Genomic DNA, 13,219 nt, shown 5'->3' on the forward strand with positions numbered 1-13,219 from the left:
AAGAGACATATATTTGAATTGCCAGTAAAGGTAATAAATATTCACATTTTATCTTTCTGTATTCACAGATTAAATGAACAAAAAGTGGGTTTTTAATCACTGAACACTCAGATGACCTCCATCCTCTCATTCAGAGACAAAACCTCCCTATAAAAACGCATTTAATCAACACAGTATAAACCAGATGGCTTTAAACTTTAAAAGCCACCCCTTCAGGAAATTATTTTAGAAGAGCTCTATTTACTAACCTCAGCTACTCTTTCCAGAAGTGGTTCCAGCCAGTGCTCATTGCATTCACAGTGACTGTCCAGGAAGGTCAGTACCTTGGCTTGTGCTGCATCAGCCCCTCTGACCCGGGAGCGCATCAAGCCTGAAAAGACAAAAAAAGTTTCCAATAGTTCCTGAGGAAACCAATCCACAGAAAACAAATCCAGAGAAAACACACACCACCATTTCTAATCTCAGATGTAAGTTTAAAAATAAAATCAAATAAATTAAAAAGAGGTGACTACTCGGGTCATTAAGCCCTCTACAATCACGTTCAGACTTAAAGCACAAAAGGGTCAGAAGGTTCCCCTGAATATTTATTAAATCTGTTCCCATAACAAACTCTGGCCTTAGAGATGAGACCAACAGCAAACATCACACATTTCTAAAATGTAAGCCCACACACAGACACCAAGCTTTTGTTTTAATTTTTGTTTTCAAACACACTGCTTTTCTCTGCTGTTCATCCTGATGTGTTGCTCTCAGCGTCCTACACACTGATTGATTTTCCTGAGTCTCTTAAATTGAAATCTGGATGTGCCTGAATTATCTGTATCAGCCCACACTCAGAAATGAAAAGCAAAGTGAGTCTCAAGCAATCAAATGAAATCTTACAGTATTTTAATCTAAAAAATTACCACCTGGTTGCACACATGGATGGATGCCTAGGCAAAACTTTATGGATGGTATTGTAGATCCCACAAGTAATAATTTAATCTTAACCTTACAAAAATACCAACTAAAGCAGCACTGTGCCTTCCATCTGCAAATATTTGTTCCTTTCTGACATAGCAAAAGATTTGTCAAATTGTATTTAATTATCAGATATACTGATGCATATTTTAAAATATGAATTTGTATTTGGAGGACAAAGTTAATAGTTACAATATATTTTTAAAAAATAAAATAGTGGTACTTAGGGTTTTTTTCCATTGCTGTTACCTGCATCTCTAAGTGCTGTAGTGATCAGAAAAATGATAGTAATTTATTTTTAACTCTGCAATCATGGTAAGTGACAGAAGGCTGCTTTCCCAGCAAGCCTTTGGAAGCATATGCCAAGTAAAATTTAAACACTAAGAACCCACAAATTTGCAATAAATTTATTATGGGACAACAAAGATTTTGTCCATATAATTTCCAGTTTCTGTCAACTCTAGCTGCTCCCCAGGACAGGCTGGCAATCTAGCAGATCCAGTGCTTATAAAAATAAACAAGCACATATCTGCTAACTCAGTCAGCTATTTCAACTGTCAGCTCTTATTATTTCAAACAACTGTAGAGTAACAGTTGCCCATATCAAATAGTTTAAGCTCCACAGCCAGAAAGCTGCTGACTGAAGGGCTCAGTGGTATGAGACCATAAATTACAAAGCAACACAGAAGAAAACCAGAAGGTTGCTACATGGCACACAAACCCTCTCAAGTCTGCCAGAAAAACTGTTTGCAGGGCTGTCCATCAATTGGAATCTTAAAATGGGAACCTGAAAGAAGAAAAAAAAAGGGAAAAGGGAAAAGGGAAAAGGGAAAAGGGAAAAGGGAAAAGGGAAAAGGGAAAAGGGAAAAGGGAAAAGGGAAAAGGGAAAAGGGAAAAGGGAAAAGGGAAAAGGGAAAAGGGAAAAGGGAAAAGGGAAAAGGGAAAAGGGAAAAGGGAAAAGGGAAAAGGGAAAAGGGAAAAGGGAAAAGGGAAAGAAAAAGGGAAAGAAAAAGGGAAAGAAAAAGGAAAGAAAAAGGAAAGAAAAAGGAAAGAAAAAGGAAAGAAAAAGGAAAGAAAAAGGAAAGAAAAAGGAAAGAAAAAGGAAAGAAAAAGGAAAGAAAGGCAATTTCTGAAGTCAATTTTCACTGTGAAAGCCAATACTGGGCAACTGTGCCCACAATACCACAGAACTGATCAGAACCACCGGGACTGGCACAAACTCATTGCTTTTTATCCTTGCAGGTTGCTTCATCAAGCATAAATCCTCCCTTCAACACTGAATATGTAGCAGAGCATTCCTCCAAAAGTCTTAAAAGTTTAACAGGTAAGGCAGAAGAGTGGAATTTGTATCTTCCTTGTCCCTGAGATGGAAGTTACCTTCCCGGCGATCATTCCGAAGAACCCGGACTTTTTCAATTTTTCCCAAGAGAGCACCATCTTCAGCTTTAAAAAGAAATAAAATAATTAATAAAAATCAATCGATGAGAAGCAGGTTGATATCTAACACTTCTACACGACAGGAATGGCTGGCTAAAAAAACCCCAAAGCTTGAAATATTCTTGGAATATTTTTATTTAATGACATTTGCTTTGCCTACTTTAGACAGTTTCTACATTGCATGAGGAAAAAAAAATTACAGGCTAATACTGTTCTCTAAGATTAACTGTTTTCTTTGCATATAAGAAAGCACACTTTTAACAAATACAAAGGCTTAAAACCTAGCTATAAACTACACAAGTGCAGACATTATCTTTCTAAAGGAAATGTTACTCAGCTGTTCAAGTGTGTATTGTGATATCCCTAGTACCTAAGATTAAACCTTTATTTATTTTAGATTTCTGTAATAATTATTCCAAGAGACTAATAGAGATCAGAATTCATTTATAGTAGTGCTAAAATAAAATAACTGGTAGAAGAATCATTTATATAAAGGCTGTTTTCAACCACACACTCAGCTCCTTCAGCTAGCAGGAAAGATTAAAATACACCTGAAGCATTTCTCAGAACTCTTTGCACTTCCACAATTATAGATAAAAAAGAATTAAGACCTGGTCTTAACTCCTATTCATGTGACCTATTCTCAAGCAAGTCACCTACCAGCATCTACAGAAAGTTTTACCAGAATTATCAGAATAAAGGTAGGACCCTGGTAAAAGTACTTACGATCATTACTGTAGTCATCCACCAGTATGATTTCCTTAATAAGATGGGATGGGCTTTTTTTAAGGACACTGAAACAGACCCCCCCCAAAAAAAGAAAGCATTTAATATTAAGCAGTCTCAAATTTCAACAATAATATCAAAAGAGGTTGCTTGGTTTAGCCAGGGGAGAATTTAGCCCAGGATGCTATCTATCTTCAGCAAGAGCTACTGGCTTCTTCTTACAGAAAGTGTGAAGAGGGGCACATGTAGAATAATTCCTCCTCAACTTCAAGCCTCCAGAAATCAGTGCATATCACAACTTCCAACACAGAAGTTCTGCAGTTACATATCCCTTATGAACCCATCTTTCCTGATTTTTTTCTTGAAAGTAGTTATACAGCCAACTCCACACATCACCTGATAACTGGTTCCACACTTTCATGTGTTTGTAACTAATGGGAGCAATTTTGTTCAGCACGATTCCAAAATGCAAGAACTGGAGGCATCAGTGAAATTAAGGCTCATCTTTCCCTCTACAAATGGTTCAGGAAAGTCTAGTGGCTTGTTACTTCCCTTCCTGACCATAGGCAGTCACCTATAATATATATAGTAGATATATAAACCACAAAGTAATATCCTTTAGAGAAAAAAGAAGGTGTCTCTTAGGTATACCTGACAACAGTTCGAAGCAAAGCAGATCTTGCCTCATTATGGAAGGTGATCACCACACTTGTGGCTGGCAAATCTATCCTCCACTGCTTCCGCTGACACCTGAAAGACATTGTACCCTTTGGCATTTGAACTTGGAATTCACATCTCAGGATTAACAGAGAATCACAGAAAGTTAGGGGTTGGAAGGGACCTCAAGAGATCTTTGAGTCCAACCCCCCTGCCAGGGCAGGGTCACCTCGTGCAGGTCACACAGGACACATCCAGGTGGGTGTTGGATGTCTCCAGGGAAGGAGACTCCACAACCTCCCTGGGCAGCCTGGGCCAGGGCTCTGTCACCCTCACAGTGAAAAAGTTTTTCCTTTTATTTATGTGGAACCTCCAATGTTCCAGCTTGTACCCATTGCCCCTTTTCCTATCATTGGTCACCCCTGAGAAGATCCTGGCTCCATCCTCCTGACATTCACCCTTTACATATTTATAAACATCCCTGACCTCCCCCCTCATTCTCCTCCAAGCTGCAGAGCCCCTCAGCTCCCTCAGCCTTTCCTCCCCAGGAGATGTTCCACTCCCTTCAGCATCCTGGAGGCCCTGCACTGGACAACAACTTTCCAGAATCTGTTGTTAAGTAGTTCTTTATTAACCTCATGTACACATCACACCTTTCTAGGAAGAATGAAACCCCTTGTTTTCAGGTGAGATCATAAGCATCTCCTCTTCTGCAGCTTTTGGTAGTTGTCTTAGTAGACAACAGACTAAGAAGTCACCATCAGATATAAGCAGGTTCAGAAAAGCCCCCAAACTATCAGCCCTGCAGTGTGTCATCAACACCTTTCATGCCACTCAGTATGAACCCAGAGCACTTACCTGACTTCTAAAGAATTTTAAAAATCTAAGTAAATGAGCAGACTTTCAGTGAAAATACAGGGGCTACCACGTCTCCTCTTTAGAATGGCACATGTCTCTTTCTCCTTTTTTGTAAAGCTGCTGTAGCATCCTCGTCTTGCTCATAGCTACAACTTCTCATTAAAAGAGAAAACTGTTTTTAAGGAATACTCAGTCACAAGCAAGGAACACAAGGGGTGTTTCCCAGAGCTCAGTATTTGGGGCAGTTCTGTTTCATATCTTTTATCCATGATCTGGACAAGGGGATTGCCTGTGATAGGCATAAGGGGAAATAGCCTCAAGTTGCACTTCAAGGGGAGGTTTAGATTGGATATTAGGAAAAACCTTTTTACTGAAAGGGTTGTCAGGCACTGGAACAGGCTGCCCAGGGACATGGTTGAACCACCATGCCTGGAGATATTTAAAAGATGTGTAGATGTGGTGCTCAGGAATGTGGTTTGGTGGTGGACTTGGCAGTGTGCTAGGTTAAACATTGGACCTCATGATATTAAAGGTCATTTCCCATCAAAACAATTTTATGATTGTAACATTCAGATTTTGAAAAACAAAGCAAGCTGTGACAACACTGAGCCAAGTAAACCCGGAACCACATCCTCCTAAACCTTTAAGACAATAAAATATTCCATTTATGTCAACTCATTTTTCGTCATCTCTGTTCATCTGAAATTAATACAGTAAACAAGAAGAAGCAGCAAACAAAACCTTCCTGCAAGACTAAGACTGTTAAATCCACTGAAAAATCAACTGAAAAAGGCCCTGGTCTCACTGTATGAGACACTAACAGCACTAGAAAACACTGTATATTGAGTTTTTGCTGCAAACATTACAGCCTGACAGGTCATGATGCTCACTCCCATCCACCCAGTAACACACACAAATGCTGTTATTTCTTCACACATCCTTCATTTAGAATTAGGGCAAGAGTTTTAACAGGCCCAGCTGTCTTTAGAGGGGATAAACCCAGCCACCACACAACTGTAGCAAATGCAGCAAGTAATTTTGTGCTTTGTGCTGTATTAACCAAAGTATCATTGAAGGGAAGAGAGATGAGTTCCATGCCTGAAGGAGCCTGGGACAGTGCTTTGTGCACAGCTGTGAATGAGAGGACTGGGGGTAATGGCTTAAAACTTGAAGAGGGGAGATTTAGATTGGATATTAGGAGGAAATTCATTACTATGAGGGTGGTGAGACCCTGGCACAGGTTGCCCAGAGAGGTGGTGGAAGCCCCATCCATCCCTGGAAGTGCTCAAGTCCAGGTTGGATGGGGTTTGGAGCAACCTGGGCTGGTGGGAGGTGTCCCTGCCCATGGGGTTGGGACTGGATGAGCTTTAAGGTCTCTTATAACCCAAACCACTCTAAGATTGCTACCTAAACTCCTAGACCTAGGCCTCTGCCAATACTGGCCTCTCCACACTTGATTAAACATCTGTGACCACCCTCAGGTGCTTCTTGTCCTTGCCCACCCTACAAAATCCCAGGAATCAGCAGTCTTTTCAATACAACACCCCCATAACATCACACACCTTAGTGCTTGCTCTGTAAGGAAAGCCCATGCCCACCCTACAATTGCTGTGTCAGAACACTGAGGTTATTTATCTAGCTTTGTTTCTCACATGGTGCTCATAAAAGATGGGTTCATCACCAGCCTTCAGTGCTGAAGCCATAAATCAACAAATGTGTAAGGATTCCTGGAAAGTGAAGAATTAAAAACTTCTTTATTGTCAGCTTCTGGTAATTTATCTAGACAGCTACAGTACCTCTACACCAAAGTAAATTATATTATGCACCAAAGCCTAAAAAGATGCTCTTTTTTCTGCTTTCAAATTGCCCACAGAGGACAGACCTACTGTTCATGCAGTTATCACATGAAGCTCTTGCATTAGAATAATTTAAAAAGTCACATTAAACTTACATTGATCTCTTTGCAGAAGAGAGCACTTCTGCCAGAGCACATTCTAGGGTGAAATTACTGAAGGCAATTAAGTCTCAGTTTCAAGAAACCTCAAGAGAAGAGCACAACTGAATATTTCCAAGGGAGAAATTAAGATTTTTAGACTTCCAAATAAAACTGGAGGAAAGCTTCACTGAATATTTCTGCTCTCAGCTCTTCAAAAATCCCTGCTAAGTGACTCTGTAGAAGTCCTCCTCCTGTCCTACTGTACCAATAGTGCCACAGGTAAAAATACAAACCAAAGAAAGAAGTGGCATTGCTTTTGGCACAGAGGTTACACTGTCTTTCCTCCAGTTACAGCATTTAATTTTACAATCAGAATGAGAAAATACATTTGGGTAAAAGAGAACTTGAACTGGAAACGTCAACCTAGACCTTCAATTCTCTAGTAAAGGTCACTGAAATCAGTGAAAACATGAAAAGTACATTCTTGCCCCCAGACATTTGTTCATACCATGAACATATTTTCTGAAAGCTTTGGGGTTTGTTGAAACATTTTTAGGAGAAAACAGTGCAAGGGAAACATTCACCTCAACAGATACCTCGCTACCAAAGAGACAGGAAAGTTGGTTTCTTTACTTGAGAATAAAACCTGAGTGTGAGGTCAGAAGAACTCATAGCTGCCAAGTGAGGAAGAAGCTGAAGAAATTACCAGTAACTCTCAAGAATCACCCCAACACACCAGATAAAGAGAGGTGCTCAGAAACCACAGGTCCACAGGAAGTGTGATGGACATTGGTCCACAAAAACCATGGAGTGTTTCACTATTTTGCACTGGCAGAGGACAGCTCAGGAAGTTTCCAATTATGCCTGTGACACTTGGCTTTCTGGATCTCCAAAATATCCCATGACAAGGATAAGCTCTCACTTACATGTCCCCAAGATTCTGCAACAGAAGGAAACCCAGAGGTTTCTCAGAGCTGTAGAAGTGGCAGCTGGAGTGAGAATCCACATTCCTGCTCAGACCTCCTCTCTCTGCTTCCTTGTTGTATCTGCCTGTTTCTCACTTCTCCTTAAAATAAAGGCAAATGGCTTAAACAGGCAAAGCACAGTTTTTTCTAGTACTGCTGGCACAGTTTCACAAAAAGTAAGTAGAAGACTGATGCCTTGAGACTAGAAAACTAAGCCTCAACCTGATGCCAGCAAAAGTTTTTCCCATGCTGAAAAGATTAAATAATGTGAAGATACACAATTACACACACTTTTGCACATCTCATGTGGAATCCTGACCACCTGCTTCTAAACAGCCTACATAACTTCAGCAATTAAATAGATGATGGAGTTATTTCCAAGTCAAACAGCCTCTTCCACACAGCAGTACAATTAATAGGAAGTTGCTTAATTAAAAACAAGTACTTCCCCATCCAGGTTTCTGCCCTTAAAGACTGCAGCAGCTCAGTCCAAGATCTTCACCTGCTGCCAAATGTCACACACAGACCTGTAGCACTCCTTCCCCTGTAGCTATTGCCCTTTCCATTGCACAGCTCCTGAACAAATCCTTCATGGGACTTTTCCAGCTTTTGCAGTGGATCTCCTTGCCAAAACAAAAGGAAGATGAATAGCAACATGGCAGGGAAAGCATCATGGACAATTTGCAGGAAAGATTGCTCCAGTATGGGTTGGTTTTTGGTTTTTGGTTTTTTTTTTTGCTTGTTTTGTTCGTTGGTTGTTTTATCCCTTTAACTCCTTCTGCAGACTGATGGGCACTTAAATTTGCTCCGTGGCAAAATCTAAGTAATAATCACAGCACAGCCTTTCCCCAGAAACATCTCTCTCCCCATTGTAGGGCTCTTTCCCAGCTCCATTTAGTGAAAGAACACAACCAAGTCAGCACACAATCACAGCTCTGACAGTCAGAACAACCATCACCAATGTAATAAAATTCATCATCTGTCACTTCTCTCATTTAAGTTCTTCTTAAAGAAGAGAATTTGTCTATTACAACCTCCTCAGAGACTAATAAATATCAAGAAAATGTCCATAGTCAGTGTACCCGAACTAGAGAAGCTTCCAGAAGTTGGTGGCTGAGCTTTGCTCTTGTGGCAAAAATTACCTGGTCTAAAAAGTTAGAATGGGCATAGTGCTTTTCACCACTTTCATGGCAACAAGTGAAACACAAGATTCTTCCTAATTTCCCATTCAATTAATGACAAATTATACAGGACTAGCTTCACTCTACCTACACAGTATCAGCTTAAGGGAACCCAGAAACATGTTATGATAAAATGGCTTTCAAAATTAAATGCTAAGTATCTGATTTTTTTATACAAATCTCCTTGACTACATCATTCCTGATTAAAGAGCTTTACAGAAGAAAACCCAAAACCAAGTACCTTTCTTTTCTCTCTCCCTCTGGTATCTCCTCCAGCTTCTACTATCTACAAAGCTGCCAATGTACATTCATCCTAACTGTAGGATTAGTTAGGCAAATCCATTAGAAACAGTCAGCTAATGTTATGCTTTGATATTATGCTTGCTTAGTTTTTAAAAGAAATTTCAACCTGTTTTCTGATGTTAAATTTATGAAAGTCCTAATGAGCAACAGCTGTTTTAATATCAATCAATTCTGCTTAAGCAGTATTAGTGCAAGTTATTAAAAAAATTTTCTAAAATGAAAGTCTTATTTACCCACAAGAAAATAATACTTTTCCTTACTCTGAAGTGTCCTGTTTCCTGAATTTGCTGATTTAGCAAAAGTTTTAAGCATCTGAAGTGTAATTTTGTCCTGCACTCACCAGGGTGTGTGTGAATAAATGGATTCCTTTAGGTCTGGAGTTGACAGTCACCACATACTTAAAACAAGAGCATCACAGAGTGACTTAAATTGTAAAGGGCCCCTGGAAAAGTCCTAAAAGCAGGGCCAGGCACAGCAGGCTGTGCATCAGGCTCTGAATACCCCTAAGCCTGGGGACTTCACACAGGAGAGCAAGGTCGCCCAGAGAGGGTGCAATTATCCTGACAGTGAAAGAGACTTAAAAATACAAAAGCAAAGAAAAGCCATCAGATAAAGAGAAGCAAAAAGAGACTGAAATGCAGCACCACTTTGGGTATAAGATACACACTGATGGAAGTCATGGAAACAGAAAAACTTGAGTAAGATTCATTGTTCTTTAACCTCCACTGAAAACATCGCACTGCGGTTTCCTGTTCCCATCACACTGAAAGCTCCTGCTTTAGAAAAACCCAAAGCTGCTCAAAAGCCATCAAAAAGGTTAAGCCAACTCAAACCTGGCTCACTTTGGCACTTACTGATCATGCCTGGTGTCAGGAATGCTTCGGTCCATCCGCAGTTTGTCACTTTCCACCTGATTGAACTTGTTGCGGGCGTACGGGTCCTGCCCAGACCGCACCATGGTAGCACCAACATAAGCATCTTGGTCAAAGTCCTGCCACCTAACTTTTCCTGCAAGGGAAAAAACACAAACAGGGAAAAATATCCCATTTAATCTTTGCCATTTCAAGAGCAGCACTCAGCAAATCCACAGACAACTGATGAAAATAGCTTGGTTTTTAACCGTGCAGCAGTACTGTCAGCAGTGTAACATCAGCAGTCACTTTTGCATATTAAATTCATCTCTAATACCCTGGGAATTAATATAAAAATAAAACAATTTTGCAGGCCTCATTTCATACAAGTAGCACCAGACCGTGCTTCATCTCATCTGTTTTGTTTTGGGTTTTTTTTTTTTTAACCCCAGCTACTATTGTTCCTATTTAAAAATAAATCCACCATATATTGATGGGCAATAATATGGCAGATGATCTGGAAATAAAGTTATCCAAAGAAAATTTACTTAAGATCAAGAGCAGACTTTAAAGACATTATAACATAATGTAATGTCTCATTCCATAAGTAAAAACATAGTTATAATCAACCCATCTGAAGAACAGGCCTTTCAGAAGTACAAGACCATTATTATTCAAAAAACAAACATTTCATGTAGGAAGAGCACTAGATCTCTCCAGTATGACAGAACTGAAACCTCCTTCACAACCAGAAGTGATTCACAAGTAAATCTTGTTTTAACAAGGACTGTGTTATTATGTGACTGACTGTGGCACAAACATGAAAAGCAGATAAGCATCCAACCACCAGGAAGGAAATTTCAGCACTATCACCATCTTCAGGCATAGAATAATGGTATGATACCTACCAAATGTCTTCAAATTATCAGTTCCTACCTCTGGTTGACCTTTTTTTTTTTTAACCTATTTTTTTCACCCACTGACAGCCAAACTATAGCAAATTTATACCACAGTGAACCCAAAATCAGAGCTGAAGTTCTAATGCAATACAGATCTTCTTGGATGCTCTTGTTTTAACACAGATATAGATGAGAATTTCCTGTAAGCACACAAAAAAAAAAAAAAAAAAAAAAAAAAAAAAAAAAAAAAGCTGTCTTTTGGGGTCACTATTTCTTACAGATGAAAAGAGTTAATATTCATTGTTTTCATATAATTAACATATAAAGTTTTTAATGTACTTTCAGTTAAGTTAAGTAAACAGCTGGTTGCAGAGATGTTACTCCATTCAAGTTCAGCTTTTAGGCAAAAATTATAGCATATCCTAAACTAAATGTGCATTAAGGGAACAGTGACAGCTGTTAAGAGGAGTCAGAGGTTGCTCAGATGGTTCAGGGTTTGCCTTTTTTGCATCTCACAACCTGCTCAGCATGGGAACTGACCTCATTTCATTTGCTGTCCATGAGCCAGGCCACAACTATTACACATCAACTCCTCCCTCCCTAGAAAATTCTGATATTTAAAAGCCACTTTCCATCATGAAGGAAAACAACTGTCTGTTTTTTAACAAGGCAAATCCCCCCAACTTGATTAAAAATTCTCTAAAAACTCAGGATCATCTGAGGAATTCATCTACAAAAGTCACCTGGACCAAAGGGGTCATTTGGTTATCAGATGATAGTGGAGGTTGTAAGACAAAAATATTAAGGTTGTAGGGGGTGGGATGGGAGGAGGTGGATTTGGGATGCTTGGCTGGTTTAAGAAATTTCAAGCATCCAAGTCAAGTCAAAGTACTTTTGGACCATCCTTTAAACCACTTAAACCACTAGTTTAGTGGTTTAAGAGCCAGGCACTTAATACTAAAGCAATTATTTTTACATCTGAATTGCCATCCTAAATAAGTTAAAACATGAACACACAAAGGAGCCAGAACTAGAGAGTTAAACTAAAGCAGACTGCAGAACATTATTTAATAGACACTTGGTGAGGCAGCCCAGAGGGGAAACTACAGCAAAATAACTGGAGGGAGAAATACATATTTTCAAATACCAGTTACTGAAAGAACACTAAAAAAAAAATGAACTTTCCAGCTGTTGCTGGTTGCCCACAAATTGTCAAGAGTTTTTCTTGGCCTTTCAAGTTTTTTCTTCAAAATATTTCCAGGAACTTTGTAAACAAGTTTACACTTCAGCCAGCTACCACACAACAAATGACCCAACCCAGAGTAGTTTGCAAAAGTGACACCAAATGTTACTTGCAAGAAAATTACCCAAATGCAGAGTAGTTTGATACAGAAAACTGCAAGAAACAGCAGAGATCACAAGGTCACCTCCCTGTAAACCTCCCATTTCCCAATACTTTTGCAACCTCCTTGGTGACTGCACTATATTATATATAATATATATATATATACTTATATATATATTATATATGACTGCTTGGTTCTAAATTATAATGGAACTTCAATCTGGAACCCATGTTGAATATTTTTTCTCTGCTTTTCCAGTTCAATACATTTTCCAGAATACAATCTACACTTAAAATACATTTATACAGGATGGTCAACTCCCAAGCACCCCAACTTCCAAGAGGACCACCACCCCCCAGCCACTATCCAGTAAAAAAGAGTAATTAAAGCACCAGAGGTCTTGAGGTTACCCTGGGATGCCATCCCAACCATTCTTTTTGAACAGGTTTTGTCCTTCTGAACTGCAACTAAACTAACTAAGCACTCACTAAACTAAAAGTTAACTGCTAGAAAATGAGAGGTTGATCCAAAGCTGGGGGTTCTGGCTCTTGGGTCACAACCACCCCATGTGAGATGCTACAGGTTTGGGGAAGAGTGGCTGCAAAGGTTCCCAGCAAAAAAGGACCTGGGGATGCTGGGAGACACTGGGCTGAACATGAGGCAACGAGTGCCCAGGTGGCCAAGAAGGCCACCAAGAGCATCCTGGCTTCTATCAGAAGCAGTGTGGCCAGCAGAAGGGAGGTGACTGTCCCCTTGTACTTGGTGAGGCCAGACCTCAAATGCTGTGGTCAGGTTTGGGTCCCTCATTACAAGGACATTGAGGTGCTGGAGCTTGTCCAAAGAAGAGCAACCAAGGTGAAGGGTCTGGAGAACAAGTCCCAAGGTGAAGGGTCTGGAGAACAAGTCTGACAACAATCAGGTGAGGAAACTGGGATTGTTTAGGATGGAGAAAGAGAGGCTAAAAGGACCCTTACAGCTTCAGATTCTAGTAAAAGTGTATCTGTGCTGAAACCTAACATGACAAAGAATTTGCTACCAGAGCCAAATGGAACAAAAAACCCCAAAACAAAAACAAAAATACAAAAAAAAGAGAAAAAAAA

General features: G+C 39.7%; 1 protein-coding gene across 1 annotated transcript in view; it reads right to left on the reverse strand.

The window, feature by feature from the left end:
- GALNT2 (polypeptide N-acetylgalactosaminyltransferase 2) overlaps positions 1 to 13,219 on the reverse strand; it is a 91,014-nt gene that overhangs the window by 25,300 nt on the left and 52,495 nt on the right. Inside the window, exons 3-7 of the mRNA XM_071738944.1 lie at positions 9,878 to 10,031; positions 3,775 to 3,873; positions 3,124 to 3,191; positions 2,338 to 2,403; positions 249 to 370 (exon numbers count right to left, since the gene is read on the reverse strand). Coding sequence (XP_071595045.1) covers positions 249 to 370; positions 2,338 to 2,403; positions 3,124 to 3,191; positions 3,775 to 3,873; positions 9,878 to 10,031 — 509 coding nt within the window. The remainder of the gene's footprint in view (positions 1 to 248; positions 371 to 2,337; positions 2,404 to 3,123; positions 3,192 to 3,774; positions 3,874 to 9,877; positions 10,032 to 13,219) is intronic.

This window comes from Heliangelus exortis, chromosome 3, assembly GCF_036169615.1.
Source record: "Heliangelus exortis chromosome 3, bHelExo1.hap1, whole genome shotgun sequence".
NCBI classification, from domain to species: Eukaryota; Metazoa; Chordata; class Aves; order Apodiformes; family Trochilidae; genus Heliangelus; species Heliangelus exortis.